Source organism: Mesitornis unicolor, unplaced genomic scaffold (assembly GCF_000695765.1).
Source record: "Mesitornis unicolor isolate BGI_N332 unplaced genomic scaffold, ASM69576v1 scaffold16224, whole genome shotgun sequence".
Classification (NCBI taxonomy): domain Eukaryota; kingdom Metazoa; phylum Chordata; class Aves; order Mesitornithiformes; family Mesitornithidae; genus Mesitornis; species Mesitornis unicolor.
Window position 1 is genome coordinate 1 of NW_010178201.1, and position 21725 is coordinate 21725.

The 21725-nt window shown below is 41.0% G+C and overlaps 1 protein-coding gene across 1 annotated transcript in view; it reads right to left on the reverse strand.

Moving 5' to 3' along the window:
- Positions 1-7511: 7511 nt before the first annotated feature.
- LOC104538980 (syntabulin-like) overlaps positions 7512-21725 on the reverse strand; it is a gene marked incomplete at its 3' end in the record, with an annotated part of 14495 nt that continues 281 nt past the window's right edge. The window contains exons 2-3 of the mRNA XM_010182377.1: positions 21563-21722; positions 7512-7709 (exon numbers count right to left, since the gene is read on the reverse strand). Of these exons, the coding sequence (XP_010180679.1) occupies positions 7512-7709; positions 21563-21722 (358 nt within the window). The remainder of the gene's footprint in view (positions 7710-21562; positions 21723-21725) is intronic.

Here is a 21725-nt window from a genome sequence, read left to right on the forward strand (position 1 = left end):
GATTCTGTGATTCTGTGTGGAGCAGAGAAGGACAGCCAGTCACCCTCTGCAGCCCACAGCTCCTGGAGGTCATCCAAGGAGACCTGCAGATTCAAGTGCCACCTCTTCTGGATCAGAAATCCCCCGAGATTGAAGCCAGGCAGAGGAGCTCCAACAGCACCCACTGGCTGCGCTGGGTTGCTTGGCCCAACTGGCAGCAAACATTCCACAGTTGCCATGGGGACCCAAACATTCCTGGGGAGCTGTGCTATGCAAATGATGGATCCCTTGACAGCAGCTTCCTCCCCACCGCCATCCACCAGCCCTCACACAACACACCAATCCCTCGCAGGGTGACCCCTCCGTGGCCGACTCTAGGGTGGGAGCTTTGAGGATAGGAGGAGCTTGAACCTGGACACAGCATCCTCGCTCCTGGAGGGGAGATGTGCGTGTTCATCTCCCCATGAAGCACAGCCTGGTCCTCTGGTACACGTGGTGAGCAAGTCTTTCAGAACTCCCCTTGCTGGCAGGTCAAGTAAGCAAATCTACACAGCTTCAGAGCAACAGACATGAAATTAAAGCGGATCCCATCAGTAAAAGATGTAGGAGGTTTTAGTGCATACAAAATTATTATCCAGAAACACTTCTTTTAAAAAAACAAAGGCAAACAGCAGCGGCTATTTTGTATATCCCCAAAGTGAAAGGCGAAGAGAAGGAAGAAAAGCACAAGTAAATGAGAAAAATGACTAGGATTGAAAACAGTCAGAACTGTACTTGTTACACTGTGTTAGGAAGTATCTCAGAAACTTGAGTGTCCCAGATAACATTACGGAATCCAGATATATGGAAGGGACGAGAGATGAAAACTGTACAGGAAATTAATGCTGTGTCCCGTTGGCCCTGAATGCCAGGAAGGTGACGTTGGCTGCTGTCAGGTGTGGGACAGAAGTGAAGCATTTGAACTACGTGCTTACATCTGGGAAAGACCACACATGCTCAAGTGCTTCCTCCTGTTTTACTGCCAAGGTGACGTTTCATCAAGCAGATGGAAAGCCTTCCAGAAGCATGTGTAATTGACCACTGTGTATCTGCTCTTTGCCAAATACCGAGCTGCTTAAAAATCTCATGCTCAAGTTAGAGCCACCTTCATCGGCTTAAGCTACTCAGGGAACCTGGACTTTTGCTCTTCCTCTTTTCACTTGCAAGCTCCTCTGCTCCCCTCAGAGAATTTCTGCTTGACACTTGTCAATAAACATGGGCACATAAAGAGATTGCTTATTATTAATTCAAATACTTGAAGGAGGTACAAAAGAAAGAAAGAGATGGAAAACCTTCGGTCATAAGCAAGATGCTTCAGCATTTGTTACCAACTTACTTCACTGGCTTCACCTTCAGAGCACTTTTTTGTTCTATGACCAATTATTTATAAGACACTGAATCAAGTGTAGGTTATTTCCTAATTTCAGCATTCTCATGCACCCGACACCAGCCACATATTTAACTATCCGAATACTCTGCAATGGAAGCATCAATCTTCCCATCTTCCCTGCACAAGATAGGTTATGACTGTCTGCAGGATGGGAGCATGGTGCACTCTGATTAGATCCTGTATATGTAATGGGTTAAACGTTCTTTGACATACCCTTGTTCTTAATTATCCCTCCCCCAGAAAAGGAGCAGTCTTGGAATGTGTGTTACAAAGTACTGCTAAATAAGTCCCATCAGAAAGTGAGATACATCACACTGAGGTCACAAGTCTTCTCATTCCTCTCACCTTTGCCTGATGCTGCTTTTAAAATGAAGCACACCAATTTACTTTCAGGATTGTCAAGGCAGATTGCTATGTCCAAATTCAGGTTTTCTGTTGTTTGCTTGTTTGTTTGTTTTTTTTAAAGAACCAGTGTGACTTTGCATTAGAATACATGGTACACCAGCAGCATTTTACGAAGTATTTTAACATAAGAGGCAGAAGTACACAGTAGTAAAGAGCAATCAATGTCTTTGCATGCCATAGGTTCTATTCAAGAATAGAATGTTAGCACATTCTGTAACTTGTTTTTTTGTATTTGGCAATGTGGTTCCTGAACAACGGAAACAACAGTGCTATTATTTTTCCCACTGCTTGTAGAAATTTGGTACAGAGAATGAACAAAAGCCATGAAAATAAAAGATAAAATGTTCTTGGATAAATGCACCCATTAAACATGTCTTTCTAATATTTTACCAGCCTTTCCAAGAGAAAACAAAGTCCTGTCATTGCATCCATCTGCAATCAGAAAGGTCAAGTTCTTGAAACTGAAGTATTTTTCCAGAACTACCTCTAAGACAACCCTCTCACAGAACTTATACCCCAACTAACCCATTTTTCAAGTGATGCAAATATCATTCCCACACTGTCATTCTTAAAACAGGGAACAAGCTGACAAAAAAATCTGTAAAATCATACATCCAGATGTCAGTAATAAAACCTAAATCAAAGCTTTTATGTTTTGTTTTTAAAACAACCAAAGTAACTCTGCCTTTAGAATACAGGCACATATGAAGTTAAGTAGCAATACCGATAAACCTAGTTGTGAATTTTACACTAATGGATTAACTAGTTCCCGCTCTTTGCACAGAGTGTCCCCTAGAATAAGTTTCTGGACTTACAGTATCCTGGGAATCTAATCCCCACACACTGGACAATAAAGCAATCAGCAGGAAGCACATTATATTTTCACAGCTAGACATTTTTAACAGCTAGACATAATTTGCAGTTAACACCTGTTATTTCCTATATAATCCGTTTGGCTTCTTTAGCTCTAATTGTAATCTTCCCAATTGCACAGGATCATTTCCCTCACCTCCTTTTTGTTACCTATCATAAGTTCCAATGCTGTTATAAAAATCCACCTGCACCTACACTGTACTGACAACCAACTGAAGGCAAATACAGTCTGCTCCACCTGCCTCTCCTCAAAATCCTAATCATCCTACAGCCTTCAAAGATTAATGACTTCAGACTGGGACATCCTACCCCAACAGTCATTCACTCATGACGTGACACATGCTGAGAACAACATTACTTACCATGGCACAAAGTTAAATGTCATTTTAATGGACTAGTGATAGTTAAAAATTATTTCTTTATTCTTTCATTTCCATGAACTCATTATAAGTGAAATGTCAGTACACAGACATGAAAGATAGGGCAGGAAAAGCACAAATTGTGCCTTGCAACTGCTTAACTACGGATCTGGGTGATGCACTATTTAAGGGAAGTTTTAACGCGCGAGTTCTCAATGACTGCCCTTCTGGAAATATAATTCATTGCAGTTCAACTGCTTTATCATCCAAAATGTTACTATTTTAACCAGATTCTGTAAGAAAAGGCCAGATGTTTTATCAGCAGTGAAAAAGAATAACTTTTTTGCATAGTCTGATGCTACCTGAAAAGGTTATTCCAGAACCGAGGTGCGAATGACAGCCAGCCAGTCTGTGCAGGTTTTGGGAGCGGACCGTAACTCTGCCTCACCAAGGTCTCCTTTCCTGCAGTGGTGCTTACACTTCTACTCTGCAGACTCCTGAAGGTGCAAAAGGGACAAGTCTGGGACACTCTCCATGCTTTATCTTTTGCTTTGATAATTTCATGTGAAACACCAGTAGTTCCATGGGCTCCAAGAGACAGCTCCAACAGTAACGTCAGTTCATTCAGCAACCTGTCCCAAGTGTGCCCATGACACCAAAAGCAAGAAAGGAAAGACCAGAACTTCTGCCAGAAATGCTGAACACAGTCAGCTGATCAGGTGTCCTTCTCCAGTTCTGGCACTCACAGACATTTAAATACATCACTGTGTTACTGAAAACATGCAAGCCTTTTAAAAGTTACTAACACAACTCTTGCCCAAGAGACCTTTATTTATCCACACATCTTTGGAATTTTATCAATACTTTGCAGCTTGCAGATCCAGATTTTGAATCCTTGCACTAAGTGTTCTAATGGATGTAAAAAAATTAGATGAGAGAGATTGTCAAAGAAAGCAAAACAGTTCCCATGATTCTCAACAAGATGTGGACATGAGCTGCAGGAACTCTGGATGGATCTTCGCAGGAGGAATATGTGAATAGGTAAAAGTGTCCATGCTCCTGTTTATTCAATTACAGAAACCACGGGATTCAGCACAGCATCTTGATATAAAATCCAAACTAATGTTAATTAGGCTTTTTGTGCCTTTTTTGCAGTGGCATTTTCTGCAGCGCATTTTCTATTGCTGTTAATACTGCATAAACGAATCACGTCTAAAAGAAGGAACAATCTCTAACATCCTGAAATTAAAAGGCTTTTAACTGTCTCCTGGATTGGATGTTATACATCTTCCTTAATGTTCCTGTCCTCTCCATCCTTTCCTGGGAAAGCAGGCACAGATTGTAAGCCAAATTAATCTGTAACACTGTTGTGATTTGGATTTAAGGCACAATAAAAACCATTACTAACTGTCCCAAATGAGTAACCTCTTCATGGTTATAAATCTTTCAGAGGTTTAGCAAGATGCAGTGATAATGCATTCCAGGATTAAGTAAGGTTCTCTATGCAAACAATATAAATTATGAATGACATCTGAATCTAGTTTGTTAATACTTGAAGAGGTGAAGATGACTTAGATTCATATAATAATGCCTTAGGCTGTTAGAGGAAAAAAAAGCCATGTTGTATTGCATATTTTGAAGCATAGAAAAGAAAGATGAAGTGATATTGCTAGAGGAGCAGAAAAGCATTGGAGCTTGGGAACAGCCTAAAAACGTCTTAGGGTTCTTTCTCAGTGCTATCCCACTCTGACATTTCCTGAATTATCTAAATATTTGTGTGAGTGTTACTTCTGAGATTCAGCATGTTCCAAAAAAACAATCCTAGAAACATAAATAGTCAGCAAAATGACAGGCATTTTGAAGGTGCACACTGACTGATGTACTCACCTACAAAAACCACAGTGCAGGAAAGTGTCTGTAAAAGAGAGTGGTAAACTGGATTTTTGTCTCTCATGTCTGGCTCCTGCTATGTAGTCGTTATCACAAGACATTTCAGATAAATATGAAGTAGAGCTTATCTACATAAATCAGTAAGGGCTTTAGGTAGAGAGACAGAGATCATGCACAACTTTTTGCAGTGTAGCTTGAAGTCTCCAGCTGTGTGCAGAACTGGGTTATGTAGGACAAGGAGACATTGCTGTTATTCTCCTCCCATGTCCCACTTCCCTTCTACTACTCCCTTGTTACTCCCTGTGCGTCACCTCCTCTTTGCACAAGGCCTAGATCTTCCCAACTGAATAACCAGAAATGCATGCACAAGTAGGTCGTGGGGAAGGGACTGGATCCACCTGAAGCCAAGAGATAGCAGTGGGAGAGAATTAAATTAACACATCTGGCCAACAGTGAGCAATATGAACCCCAGCTGTCTCCTGGCATGCTCTTCATTTCAGGCATGTCCCTCACCTGTGTCTGCTCTCACACTGACTACGATGTGGTTTCTGACAACTTTCCACTAAAAAGGTGTGAGGTATTTGGCAGGAGGAACTCAGAAATACTGTGTAAATCAGACTCTGCTCCTGCTCTGGGAGTTTTGATGGATCCCAGGAGCAATATGCTTGAATTCTAGAGATAAGTTTTCCAACCTTAGAGAACAATCAATGCAGAAGTACCGACAGCTACAGAATATGTCCCACCTACAAGAATAAAGCCATGCTAAGAGGAAGCTGGAAAAATGACAAACGAGATCTTCAAATTCATGGACAACGACCTCAGTACATCTAACTAGCCAAATTATAGCATTAAAGGTTGCTTCATAAGCAGCAAACTAATAAAGCAGCTTGTTTTTGACTCCTCGGTGTTGACTTCTTTTCCACCTGAAGCATATTAAAATTCTACTTAGATTGCCTTTGTTACCTCCCCTAAGCCTTTTAACTTGCATTCTTGCAACTTTGCTTATTCTTGTACTCTTTTTCAAATTTTGCTGAAATTTCTTAGAAAATGGAAAATAATTTACTAGTGATGGAGATGAGAGACACAGGCAAACATAGGTCAAATGATTACTTAAGCCTAGAATTTGAAATAAACATAGTTTAAAAGTTATAGTTTTTTGATACCTAGACTAAGTCTGTTCAAAGATTTGAAATAATATCATCAACCAAAATCAAGGTTACTTCTATGACTGCAGAAGACTAATAGCTTGGTGTTATAAGTAAATTTACGTGTAATAACAATAAAAATGCAATAATTTATTGAAAAAAGTGCTTAACTTTTCCCCTGTGTATAGGACTTTTCAGCAGAAAAAAACAACCAAACAATAAAACCAACTTTCAAAATTCTTTGTCCACATTTTCCTAAGCTACATCTGTATTCACATACAAAATTGTTGTGCTAGCCACGGCTGCAGCTTTGACTGTCATATACTATATTCATTGCTTTCTACCTGTGCTATATTCCTTGATTTTAATGGAACAGGAAACAAACCTTGAAAAATTATTATCTCCCATTATGCAAAGCAATGGGATACTGGGAACCCTCAAGTAACATAGGTCCTATGAAATGAGTTGAAGAACTTTGCAGAGATAGGGGTAAGTCAGATTTAATCAGCCCTTTCAATGACCAAGCCAGTGAAGAGTTTTTGCAAGCAATTCTCTACCATTTCTGGATTCAACATGGTACTGGTAAATCTGGGCTGGCTCCTTGCGAAAGAACTGAAATTGCTTCCAGAGGTAAAATGACTCTAGGAACAGTACAGCCAGGATGTACCTCGTACATTTATGATGTACCTTGTAAACCATGTCAGTTCTGCAGCTGCTCTGCACAGGGTCAAAACACCCTCTCTCACTCCATGATTAAATAACAGCACTAATATCCTGACCATTTGTAATCAAGAGCTACCTGTACATGAATTGCAAAAATATTTTATATCTACTCATTAAAATTACAGCAACCAAGAATACACCAGGATATTTAGTTGTGGATGTGCAGCAAGCAGGTGCTGATTTAGTTGGTGGTCTGGGGAGGCCCGTTAGCCTGAGGCAATGGCAGACATGCTCTTAATTCGGCCAGCATAGCATGGGCCTACCACTGCCCAACTCCCACATGTAGGCTGCCCATACTTGGCCTTGGTTTGACATCTTGTATCCCCAGAGCTATCACAGCCTGGCAGTGCAAACTTTAGGCAAGATCCAACAATAAATCTAACAACATCTGAAGACTAAGTGTCGTGTATCTTTTGCCAGTGAAATATGTGCACCATGAAATAGGGTAAAATCCACTTCCATCACCATCCAACTTCATGAAAGACAGTGAAAATGTCAATTAATTATATTTCCATGAAAAAGCTAATACCAATAGTGTTTTCAAATCTTGCAGGTGGCTCCATAGAAAGAACTCAACTTTCTTTTTTTTTTATTGTTTGCATTAGTAGTATCCCAGGCAGCACAACATAATGTATCTAGACACTTGTAGATGTACTAGTCAACTAGAGAGTGTCATTAAAGAAATGAAAGGAACTATACTATACTCACCAGGCTTTACAAGGCTTGTCTTTGTCTCCTTCTTATATCGAACCAGCTGTGGGTTCCCTTCACTCATTGACCCTGGACTGAATTTCTTCTTGGAGAAGTCTCCATCGCTGCCAGTGCAAAAACTGATTGGACTGATTCCAGCATCAGAAGGAGTCTTAACTGGAGATACTGACTGGCTACTAGGACAGCCAGTGTCATCTGAAAAGGGAAAACATCAACATTTCTAACTAATAAGTACACAAACGTTAGCAGAATTTAAATTAAAAAAAAAGGTTTGGACTACAACTGTTTACAGTCAGTTACCTGATATGCATAACCTTGGCTGTGAAACCTGGTGAAAAGCTATTAGTTTCTTCCATTTTGTGAGGAAGTCTTGAATACCTTGAGGCAGACTAAAATGGCAGATGCTTGTTTCACTAAATCTGACAAAATACAAAATGAGGGGCTACATAATGAAAACTCAAATCTAAGATAATTTCTTCTGTCTTAGCTAGGTTGGAGAATATTACAGCATGAAAAAATGCACATAGGTCACAAGAATGGCTTGTGTATTGCACATCAGATGAAAAGCAAGCATGGGCCACATGCTCTTCTTCAAGATATGTTCCTACCTGAAGAACAACAGAATGACTACAGCCCATATGCACAGTCAGGATTTTCATTTAACTGGAATTAATACAGGTTTCTCAAAATTGTTTTTCCTTTCAAATGTATCTGGTTTTCTGTAAGGGGTTTTTGGTTTTGTTTTTGGTAGTAGGGGAGTGCTATGGAGATAGCCCTGTAAGAAGGTACTAGAAAACTCCCCCAGCAAAGAAGGTGGAGATAAAGAAACCAGGAACAAAGCTGAGCCCAGGGAAGAAGGGAGGGGTGGGGGAACGTGTTTGATTTTAAGATCTGGTTGTATCTCTCACTGTTCTACTCTGACGTTATTAGTAACAAAATTGTTTTGCTTTGTTTTTTATCCCTATGATGAGTCTGTCTTTCGCCTGTGACCTTTTAAGTTGTGAGAAAAAAACCCCTCTCTGTCCTTGTTTTGTCTAGGCCCCTTCTGTGGGCTTCATGGTGCTCAGTTGCCCACTGGGCTTAAACCATGACATAAAGCATCCGTGATCACAGAGCTCTTCCGTTCTTGACAAGAGGCTGTGAAGTACCTAGTTTGGAGGAGGGTGCGTTACACACAGACTGCTTTTGTTTGAAGCCGAATTCATCTGAGGGCGCACCATCGTGCCAGGGCATCAGCAGTCATCCTGGGAACAGACCTGTGTTCCTGAGCTCCAGGAATACAAACACTCCAGCCCATAACAATTAAATGCAAAGTAAGAAGTCTGAGTCCAAGTGAAACATGCATATCAAACACCCCCTTCATTTTGTCACACACCTCCTGTACTCTTGAGTAATCACAGCTCCCCTAAAAGTCATGGTGGTTTTAGAGATACACAACAAAAACAAACAGGCTACTCTGACACCGGGAAGCCTTGAATATTTACTTTCCTGGAGAAATGTAATTGTTCTTTCCCAGAACAAAATGAAACCTGCCATCTTAATTATGCAATTTCACTCTGCTCCCAGTGTATTATCTTTACCTAACATGAAATTCAAAAGAAGTACCTGCAGCTGAGTCAAATAATTTGCATGACCATATTGCACTTACCATTTCTACCCTGTTCATAATTTAGGTCAAGCCTGATCTTGCAACGAGCTCTGCACGGGCAGACTGTTTACAAAGTCAGTATATGACTCTGTATTCATGAGGCAATAGGGCTCCCAGAACTATCTCCTTCCCTGCCCGCCTCCCCTCTGCAGATGAGAGCATCTTATGCTTTAACTATTGCTTCCTCTGTACAATAAACCAGCCTCATCCTTTCATGCGAAACAGTTTTCCCTCATGCTTGGCTCATTGCCCTACCCTCACCTAATTCTTCCAGTTTTCCGTTTCTCATTTCTCTGTGTCCTGCCTCCAACGCTGAGCAAGGTACCTAAAAGTGCTGACATCCAAAGTGCGCTGCACGCATTCGCATGTAGCAGCAGCCAGAGGTGTTGCTGCCCTGGCCTCTGCCAGACGCGGTGCCAAGCTATGGGGGCAGCCCTACTGCTGCCAGAATCACCTCCTAAGGCACAAAGGGCAGTAAGAGTGCAAGGCATCTAATCCATCTTAATCTCATTTGATGGCTTCAAACCAGCTCAATTAAGCCTACAAGCATCTCCTTTTGCCATCTTGCTGCTGCCTTCTGCAACTCAGAAGTAGTTCCCAGAAAAATAGCAGAAAAGAGACCACTAATAAAGTTTTCATCCTGTCCTCACATTCACTCTGACTAAACAGGACTCATGTGATTTTAGTTTACTTTTTATCGTTTCCATCAACATCACAATGTAACTCAACACAGAAAAGAGAGAAAGTGGCAATTTCCTCCCAGGTCAGCACCCATTTCCTTTTCTCCATCTTCTCTTCTGCACCTTGAATGGATGTTGCCCTACAGGGCAGTGGATCTGCAGGCTGGGTGAACTTCTGAATTGCATTTAAGCACCTTCTGTAGCTACGTCCAAAATGCTTTTTCATTACAAGCACACAAACGTTAATAAATATATTCAGAAAAACGTGGATGTCCATGCAGTTTTTTTTCTTATGACCTTTCCACTTAGCTGTTTCTCTGTGTGGCATTATTTTCAAAACCTTGTGGTTAAAAAAAAGAAAACCACAAAAAAAAACCAACAAAAAAATCCCAAGAAGCTATTTTCTTCACCTCTCCACCAATAAAATCACTGCAATAGCTGGACAGGTTATGCAGGCCTCACAGATGTGTTTTATCCAGGAGACTTAATGTACAAATAACTTCCAAAGCTATAGGGATGGTACCTGGAAGAACCTCAGGAGCTGATAAAAACCTTGAAAAAACAAAAGAACTAAACTACAGTGTTAAAATTAGGGCATTAAAAAACCAACTATGTAATGTAACTGTGACAAGGAAATAGAGTAGCTACAGAAAGCATACAAAAATAGCATAAAAATTAAATACTTTAATTACCCCACCATTACTTCTGATATCACACTGGTGACACTGTACAATCAGGCTATGTCATGTCTACATATCCTCATCTTACCCTTAAGGTCTTCAGCTTTCATTGCAACAGGGCACTTATTAAAGGAACAAATGCACCTGGCACAAAGAACAAAAGCTCTTCTCTACTTATACCCCCACCCCCACCCCCGTGACCTTTAGACACAACAATAACCAGGTGAGCATTTCTGCTCCAGCTGAAGTAAATGAATGATTTTATTGTACTTTCCTCTGATTGTTTGCTATTTTTATATAATACTTAACTTCTACTCCTTCTACCTAGTATTAACCAGAAATGTGAACAAAATTGTAAATTTCCCAAATCTAGGCCAAGCTGCAGAGAAATATTTTTCTGTGTCAGCTTTTTGCAGTGTGTTTTGAAGAATCAAAAAGTTTACTAGTACAGAAGGGAACAGCGGCAGACGAAACGCTGGTGCTCACCATCAAAGGCAAGCAAAGCTCTGCTGTACCCTCGGGGTACCTGCAGCTTACTTGCTCCAGCACAGGAAGTCCTGGTGGACACAGAGGTGCTATCCAGCTGGTCAGTGCAAGCCAAATTGGCTGCACTTACCTTCATTCTTCCCTGCTGCCAAAGCCTTAAAGGGTCATTTAATTGTATTTAATATTCCAGGTGAAACCCCTGCAGAAGAGCAGCAGACTCTCCCATGGTCTCTGACCATGCATCAAGCTAATGCCTCCTCCATCCCGCCGACAGCCCAACCATGCGCAGTGAGCACCTCTGCTGCTTGTCTGCAAGAGGAAGGATGCCACCGCGGCAGAGTGGGCTCAGTAATTCCCACAGACCTGTAGGCTCCTCCAAAAGCCCGCTGACAAGTCTGATGGAAGGAGGTGGAGACCTCCACCTGCCCAGGAATGGGCCAAGATAAGCAACCTATCTCCAAAGTAGGCAATGAGGTAACAAGAGCAGATGAGCTCACAGCAGGATTCACTTTCTGCTGCAGACATGATGTGAATGTAGTTTTCAGCAAGGTCCGTTAAGGATTCAGTCCTGTAAATCCACCAGAGTTTTGCCCAATAAGGATTTCAGGTCCAGATTTTTCAGGAATACAGATAGACATTATTTTCCTTCTCAGGCACATGAGCATCAGGAAGACAGAAGAGAGAAAGCTGGCAAATACTGCTGCGCACGTCCATATGTCTGATCTTGCCTACATCGTCTACTTGCACAAGAGGGAAAACCAAGTAAATCTGTAACACACAACTTTCATTGCTTTCTTAGCAATATTTGTGGTGTCTGTTTCCACAGTGGCCTCCTAAGAGCATTCTGGGAGTAAACTTTCCCTTTGAAAATCAGCTGTATTTCAGCAGTGAAACTCCACGTCCAACCCCTCTCCCAGATCAGACATGCCTGCCAAGTCTCAAAGTCAAGCACAGGATTGTGTCTCCTCAAACAAACAATCAGGGAAGCTGCTCGGAGCACTCTGACATTTGCATACGCTGACTGGCTTTCAAATAGTAAAGTCAAAGTATAAACAACAGTGTTAAAGATAACAATACTCCAACAACTGACAAGAATGTTGTTCTTGTAGACTTTAAGGCCATATGCTGTGACTTGATAATTTTCTCTCCTTTTCTGGACACAGAGATTTTTAGAAGTTTCACTGGAATATGCCTTCTGTAGAAAAATACTGCCTTTTCCTTAAGACTTCAAGAAATACTGAGTTTACAGCCTCCTTATATAATCCATCCAAATAATTAATGATGCTCTCACTGAGAAACTGACTTATTTTTATCTTCACTCCTAGCTGCCAGATCTAGTTATGCACTTTTACGAGCCTGAACAGTCCATCCCCTACCTGATCCCTCGTTGACTGTCCCACTTTAAGCTTCTCTTAATGTTGCCTTGACCAATGTTCAGGTTGTACATACTCTATTTCCATTAAGAAAAGTGGATTCCAGAATTAAACATGGGCCTCTAATGAACTTTAACAGTTCAGTGTACTGAGAGAAAAAACATTTCCTGACTTTTCCTAATGGTTCCCTTTCTGTTCTTCCCAGGATCTATTAGTCCGGGCAGCCGCAGCTCTTCCAGGATGGCATACCACGAGCTGGCTTTTGATGGTGAACCAAAGGTATTTCAGAATTTTTCAAGATAATCTCCCAATCTGCTCCACATTTTCTGATCCCCTAGGTGTTGCTTTGGTCTTGTTTTTTGTGTCTGGTCTTGTAGCACAGGGGTGTTTTATGCATTAATGAAAGTCACTGACAGACACCAAAGGGACATCATATCACCTAGCTTCCACTTGCTAAGGGTCCTTCTGTTTTAAGTGCAGAGAAAGAGGCTCCTCTGGAGGATGAGTCAGAACAACAGCCCAATTTAGGCTTCTCCAGTCACCCCACTGCTCTGAGTCACTGTCTGGAGGACCTCATCTTTCTCCATGGACTAACACAACCACCCAGACTTGGGCAGCTGAACCGGTGACATGTAAGTGCTCACCCTCCAGTCAGAAAACAGTGCTAACAGGAGATTCACAATCTCATTCTGGAACAACTGGGCAACACAACGGACCACATTAAATGCAGCAAGATAAAACTTAATAGTATAAAACGGGTAGTGCACATAGAAAGACAGAGGTGGACCATATTTGCCATTAGACTTTCAACGGTTAATTAGACTCCTACCTCATCGCCACACTGAATGAACCCCCTTGGAGGTTCCCTCACCCGCCTACCAACAATTTAGTGAGCACAGCTTAAGGGTAAGAAGTGTGAATATTCTCCTCAGCTCCTATTTGTACTAAAACATTTCATTTTTTTACTGCAGCCATTCTAGCAGGTGATATTATGTACTCTATAAAATTAGTCATTTGCTGCTAACAATTTTTTCTCTTGCAAACCTGCAAAATCACCCAGACTGTTGAAAAAAAATATTTAATAACTTCATTAAAAGTAGAGTCCTAAAAATCTTACTGGTTTTGTTCCTTCTGATCAATCCTAAACTTATTTTACAGCTATTTTTAAGATCTGTTGGGGTTGATATTTCATAAAATTAATCAAGAGTATCATGTGCTTATGGAGCAAGTGTCCTACCAGAAGTTACACTAAAGTAGAGCAGAAGAGCTGACAGGAGAAGAGGTTTATGTGACAAGGCCTACTTATAGGAAATCCTGCTAAACTAATTCATTCCACATTTAATCTTTATGTCTCTGCAGACAGAACTTGAATTAACTACGCTTCATTTTGCCTGTGAATGAAGGCAGGCTGGCAGCTCCACCACTACCCGAGCTCACTAGTGAGGCTGTGCAAACTCTTGTCCTTGAAGGTTTTCTAGACTCACATTGACAAAGCCATGGCTGATGTGATGTAGTGCTGGAAACAGTCCTGCTTCAAAAAAGAGGCTGGATGAAATTATCTCCAGAGGTGCCATACAAACCTACATGCTTTTCCTTCATATTTTCTAGATATTTTAGAACCACCCTGTTTTTCCCAATCCATCTTTCAAGCTGGAACTATTGATTTTAATGTTCTTATCATAAAAATCTAACCCAGTAGTGAAGTAATTAAAATCAAAACTAAACATGTTCAACATCTTTTGATTTTTTCTGGGGTTCCTATCATTAATATACAGGCAACTTTTGCACTTGTTCCTCACCAGCCCCTCTGACCTTGATTACATTACACCCAGACACTGACCACTAATGGTCACTACTGAAAATTTAGTATGGAAGCTGCTCACTGAATTTGGCAAGAGGTCCTGTCTGGTTGCTCAAAGCATGGTATAAATAGTGAGAGGCTCTAACTGTGTAGAAGAGGGGAAAGATGGACTATCCTGCTCCTAAAGCTTGGGCACTTTTTACCATGCAGAATTTCCCATAAACATGTCCTTAAAGGTATCAGCTCTTGACATCAGACTGTACAATAGCTAAGTTACACTGAAGCAGCAAATTTTAATTGACTTTGGCAGCAAATGATGCCTCTACTAATCTTCCTTCTATTTGAACATTTCACTAATAAGCAGTACTGATGTGAGTTCTGGGAAACCATCTGAAAAAAAGGACTATATAATTATGGCTCACTGGCTTTGTCATTACTATTTTATAGCTAATGGTTTTATAACTAATGGTACCTGTTTTACAGAACAAAAGCATCAACGCTTACTAGTAAAAATACCAATAAAAATAGAATTGTTACTGGGAGAGTGCTGTGGTCAAGAATAGCACATCTCCTACAGTTTTTATATCAGATCACAGATAACATTTGGACAAGGGGTAGAAGATGATAAAGGACTGAAAATCTATTTGAAAATTTTAAAGAAAAATTTTAACTATTGGCTGGGAAAGGAAAGAGTCTGAAAAAGAGACAGAGGAGAGTCTTGGCTGCTAGGCAGGCTTTTTTAAGCACTTTAGTAGAACTTTAGTAGAGCACTTTAGTTTAAGCACTTTAGTAACCTTTCCTGAGGCCAGTTGTTGGAAGTGGAGTCACGGCTGCTACCTCTGGTGAGTGAGCCTTGACTACATCAAGTCTAAGAAATATCACCCATTTCACACTAACATTATGTGAAATGTTCGTATATATAGATGGGTTTCTGTGTTTGTGGTTTTATGTGCTTAATTCATTTATGCAGCAAAGGAAGAAATTACACATATTATATCCAAGAAGATATCATCTTTGGAAATAAAAATCTTCACTAGACTACTTAGAAATTTGTACCTGTTCCTCAAATGGTATAACATGCTATATTACTTCATTCTCATATAGCTCTGCCTCCATAGCTGACAGCATATGACTATGACCCTCACAGCTTCAGCATCACCTCATAATGTTGCACAGACTACCTTCTAATGATGCTTGGAAACCACATACATTCTATCCATTGTTGGTTTATGCATTTTATTTTTTTTTATTGCTACTAAACCCAAAGCGGCACTTAGGACCACCACAGAACTCACTTACTCTACCTGGTGATTAATATACATCAAAACACTGCTCCAAATTTTCTAGGATGTATATTAACCCTATAAATGTAGGGTTAAAACATGCCATGTAGATTTTTTTTTAAAACATCAAGATTCTCTTTTAATAAAATAAAAATAATCAAAGACTTCTGATTAAAGTTTCATTCCTAAAAGTTGTGATGTTCTTTAATGACATGGCATGACAATATCCAACTCAGTAGACACTTGCATGAAAAGCACTTTAAAACATAAGTATTAGATTATACATTGGTGATGAAGAAAGTACAGAATAGAGTTTAGAATTCTGTCTGTGGTACAGAGCAAGCTGCAACAAACAGGGTAGTAGAAAGGGTCAAGCACTGACTGTTCTTAGGACACCATCCAAAATGTGCCAGAGGGGAACTCTTCTACTGACCTCAGGAGGCTCTGGGTCAGGCTTTAAAGCTTCACAGCGCTAACAGATACATAAAAAGGTAACAATAAACATTCAAAAGGTCAAATATTTTGGCTTCCAGATGTTGTTGTGCAGCACAGAAACAAAAGGATTGTTACTTATTAAGAGGGAATAAATAGTCAAGCTGAAAGGGAAGCAGGGAAAGGCCAAAAACTGAGGAACGGGCAGGCTTTGCTCTTTAGTACCTAGGCACTTTTCTCATGTCCATGTTTGGAACAGATCTCAGTGCTGCAGAAGCAGAACTGGTGGTTAACAACATGAAGCATTAATAAATTATTGCATGTAAGCCGGCCCAGCAGGAAATTCTCCAGGGAAGCAGCAGTGAGAAAAGGAAGAATCATGTCACCAGTGACGCCCTTATGCAAAGGCCATACGTCCATTACTGAAAGCAGATTTTGTTTCAGCGTTTTTGTAAATTGATATCACGGTCATTACTGAACTGCCTTACAGAGTGCTACAAACAAATGCGCTGGAGAAGACCTCCACTTCAGAAGTTTGAAAAAAAATGGCAAAAAGACTGTGGAAGAGTAGAGCATAAGAGACTGCAAGAAAGAGAAGCTGACTTTAGGTACCACACACTTGAGCATTTTTAAGCATATCTCTGATTCAGTAGCTCAGACTGAAAAAAAAACCACAAATAAACCAGTCAGGAACTATTTAAGCAAAATAGGTCTTCTTATAACAAGAAACAAGAAGAATGGGAGAGTTCACTGTTTCCATAATAATACATACATACACACACACAAAGAATAGTGGTAATTATTTTCAGTAATTCATAACAAGTCTCTAGCCTCAATCTGTTGACTTATTAAAATACTGCATATCTGTTTTCCTCTACCTTTTTCTATTCAGAATATATATTTAGGTACACACATTTTAATAGTGTAGCCTCCAGGCTAGCTGGTGTACAATACAACCTATTTCAATGCTCTAGAAAATATATTATTTACCAGGTGTGAGAAGGTACAGCATTTCATCCAGTAACATCTGTGCAAATTACATTCTCCTCTGGTTTAGGTCTAGCAATATGGGTAGCACATTCACATCAACTTAACTAAGCCTGCCTAAAGCCTACATGCTTTTTTTTTTTTGACATACACACTGAACTCAGCCCCAGAATCCATCAGCAGCTGGGCCAGTTGGTGAATAATCCCCAGGTTCAAGGAGACCTTGCACAAGAGCAAGTGGGCAGAGAAGGGCAACACCAAGGGTGTACAGTGCAGCTGCGGCACTGGAGAATATTTATTGTGCCACACATGTAAAGAACAAGATTTTTTAAAAAATCTTTAGACCAGAAAAGAAAAAGTCATGTTATAAGCATAGAAACCAGACCCTGACATTTGAAAAAAATGCAAAAAAGAAACTTCAGCTCCTTTTTTTGAAAACTTCATTGGAGTGAGTCACAATTATTCATAGACACCACAGTTTTTCAATGGCTCGTAGTACTACACAGTCTAGTTAAAAAGACGATTTTCAGGTAAGCCCAAGAAAAGAGGAGCCATTCGCTGTGGGAATAAAACAAAGTCTTTTGCTGCGCTGATTATTAAAGGTGCGTGCTTCCTGCAAAGCTGCATCTCAGTCAACAAAGCGCTGTTGCGTTATTTGCGGAAATTCAGGCAGCTGGCTCTGAAGAAAGGCTGAAGGAAAGCTTGGGTGTTGCTATGAAGGCAGCATGTAACAAATCTTCTTCACAAGGAGAAATTTAAAAGCTGAGATATTCAGAGGCAGAAACCAGAAAAAAGTGTATTCCAAATTAACGTCCATTTAAAATGAAAAGCTAAACAGTACCTGAGCATGTCCAGGCTGCCTTTGATCCAATATGCAACTGGCTTGGTATCAAAAGGATGTGCACACAAAAATCAAGGATAATGCCCTGCCCCAAGTATCTTATTTCTTATAAGGCAAACGCTGTAACTGGACAACCCAAGGCAGTCCAGCAGCTGCTGGGCAGACAATTTGTAGCGATGTTTAAAATCTCCCCTCCCGACTGACAAGGTAAGCGTACACAGCCGCTCCCAAGCCAAGTACAACTTAGGAGGAAAACTTGCATGAGATGGGCGAGTGTTCAGTAGCAGCCGAGCCAGATGGAGCTGCTGGGAGAGCGTTTTTTCATCATTTGACCTTATACGAGTCCTGTGGCCAACATCCAAGCCAAGCAGGGCAGCAGCTGAAGGACAAGTGGCTCCCGTATCAAATGACAAACAGGAGTCCAGATGTGCTAAGATTTTAAGGAAAGACTGTGCACAGTGAATACGGATACAAAGGCTCAGCTTGGCTACACAACATCCAGAGAGTACCTGTGTTCACTTGGCAGAAGAATATTAAAAACACATTTTGTCAGGAATAGCACAGATAAAACAGATTTGTGGTCTCACCGTGTTTCATAGGGCCTTACAAAACAAAACTGACCGAAAGTCAATTGCAAATAATTGACCAACATGATCAACTGAGTCTCTGATCTAGTCACACAAGATCAAGAGTGAGCAGATCACACAAATTTAAAACTTATCTCAGTCAGAACTAATACCTTCTTCAAAAGAAACCAAGCATTAAAACAAAACGTCTCTTATCTGTTCCCAGGAGGTATTTTTTGCTGTTGGCATCATGCTTGCAGCACTTCTATGGTCCCCAAAGGTTCCCCCATCTAAATCAACATTAATGATACCTAGAAGATTCTGCTGCCCTCATCTAGAGAGAAAGAACTCCAAGCCTTTGCTTTGGCAGTGGGACTAATGTAAGCAACCAGGGAAAATGGACAACCTCAGAAGCTCTAAGGAATCAAGCAGGAAATACATATTTACATGGTTGAGGAGAGAAAAAAATAATTTCTACTGGGGAAAAAGAAATTTATCGATTATAACCACTTGGTGTCAGAAATAAAGGAAGAAAGGTAGTGAACAACTTGTCTAGACAATGGTAAAGAGGAAAGGAATTATGCACATTGCTGCTTATCAAGAAGCTTTTGGATTTTAACGCTGCAAAGAAGTTACAATGCAGGCATTTATCCAAATGCTCACGAGTTTTTTTCATACTACCATCACACTATCATTCATTACATTATTTATCTGCTCACCTCTTCCAAATATATTACTTGCTAATTTTAAATACCCTTCTTACGCATGCCACTTCTCCGTTAAGACAGTAACTGCCTAGCCAGGCCCCAGGAGAGGCTGCGGTCCCTCTGCTCACCTCTCCACACAGCTCTTTGCCATCCCCTCCCTAGAAACAGGAACCAGTAGCCACGAGCTGCCACCTGGGAATTGCCGTCTAAATGAGATGTACCATAATAAGGAAGGATTTTAAGTGGAAGACAGGGAAGAGACATCAGAGAATGAGGAAATCAAGTCGGTGACTGTTGTCATACCTGCATCACTGTGAAAAAGCCATCAAACCTATCAACAACAAAGCCACGCACTGGGCTGGAGAACAGTGTCTTGGCTGATCCTTGGCTGCATGAGGTTTGAAGACCCTCAGCAGTCAAAGTGGGTAGTGCACACCTGGATGGGTGCTGCAGACAGCTTGAGGATGCACAAATATCTCATGGGGGAAAAAAATCAAACTAAATCAACCCAGCATTCATAAAATAATAAAAGATTAATAAAGGAAATAAAAATATGCACAGTTGTACTGAAGAGGCAGGTTAAGAGACAAGCATTGCACTCTTGAATACCTCTGAGAAAGGCGCCTTAAAACTGCAGAGCCATGAGATCAGACACACCCAGAGTAAACACATAGCTCTGCTGGGAATCAAGACACAGCCCAGAGAGTGCACTAGGACAGACACCAAGGGTATTACTTTGGCAGCTCTGTGTTGAGAAGATCTAAAGAACATGATACAAATCCAAAAGATATCATAAAAGAGGTTGTCAGGAACCAGGATGAAAGGCTTCTCAACATACAGGGGAAAAAAAAAATCAGGATAAAAAGCAGCCATTTGGGAGAGATCATAAAAATAATGTATTTCTAGAAAGCTTCAAAAGATTTTCTTTCTTTGTTTCTTATGAGGCAACAGGCGAGCTCAAACAGGTAAGGTAGAGGGATTCAGAAGGCATGGGAAAAGAGACCTCAGCATTCTTACAACCTATGTTGTTTGTTTAACATTCTGCATTGTTCATTAAACAATAACCAAATAGAACATTCCACTGAGCCTGAATTGCAAAATCTATCCAAGCTAAGAAGGAAATGGTAGTCTCAAACATGGATATTGTGTTCCGCATTTAGGAAAATTGACTGTTCTTGTACACAGTGTTCAATACACTGCTTTTTGTTAGAGGAATAAAGAAAAAAATTAAACTGATCCACTGTAGTGAAGACAAAGATAAATATAAGTGTTTCTGGCTGTTCTCAGATAAACCATTGGTAATGCAAATATTTTATGAAAAAGCAAAAAGGAAGTTCAGAAACTTGCTCTGATTTTAACTATTACAAAAATATTAATTATAAATTACATGTTTAGTTAGATGGAGAATGTTATGCTCTCCAAAATACTATTAAAAAATTTTTAGTCACTGAAATATCTTTACAATTACCACACACATCTAGAGCCCAAGGACTCCACGATGTGACTCTCAATGCTGTTATACACGTGCATGGTGTCATACCTGTTGGAGAGTATCACTGAATTAAAGGATTACTCACCAGTAGTAGGTATCTGAGTAATTCACTACTAGTTGAGGGACTTAAATTGTGCTAAACTCTACACAGGACAAATATTTTACAAAAAAAATCCGGTTTCAAGTTGTCCCTGACATAAAGGGATATACTAATTTTGAAGAGCAAATGACGTTTTTGTGGTCTTCAGCTGGAGAGTGGGAATTTACTCCTGGTGTATCAGCTAGCCATCGCCCTCTCTATAGAGAAGACATCATGCCTAATTCACGCCTGGAGACACACTTGTCAGGGGTAGTCTGAATTCTCTGATAAACAAAACTCACTTAAATACGATGGTGAAAATTTCACTGACATTTGGTCCTGGTTCATGCATGGAGATCACTGTCCCAAAAAACTACAAGAAATTGCAGTATTTGACCAATGTCTGAGGCCCTTAATAGCACCTCCCCTGCCTTACAGACTCTTTGGCTTACAGGCTTTACAAATGCCTCAGACCAACGCTGCAGTTTTAAGGCAAATCTTTACTTTTAAAGCTGCCGCAGTAAAACCGCCAACTTTTCCGCTGCAGATAGCAGAACTCGAAATGGCAACATCTGGTGTCGCTTAGGGACATGTATTAAAAGAACAGATACTGGATTTCCCTGGAAAAATGAATGGTTGCCCTTCTTCACCCGCAAAGCAGGATGCTTCGGCAGGGCTCGATACGAGCACGATGCAGGGATGTGGGTGACGTTTGGGTGACACCCAGGGTGAGGACTGACCCGAGGGAGGGCTGGGGGAGGAGGGGGGGGCGGGAGTAGGGTTTCTGCAGTACCTGAGCAAAAGCTGTTGCTACTGACGGTCCGGCCGGAGCCCCCGGGGGAACTGAGGGGGTTAAATTCTCGGCTCTCTTCTTCCGAAAAGGGCAGCACGATGCAGGGATGTGGGTGACGTTTGGGTGACACCCAGGGTGAGGACTGACCCGAGGGAGGGCTGGGGGAGGAGGGGGGGGCGGGAGTAGGGTTTCTGCAGTACCTGAGCAAAAGCTGTTGCTACTGACGGTCCGGCCGGAGCCCCCGGGGGAACTGAGGGGGTTAAATTCTCGGCTCTCTTCTTCCGAAAAGGGCGACTCGGAAGCGGGGGATACCTTCTGCTGCGGCCGGAGGACCAGGCGGGGGATGCGGCTGCGGGATGTCTC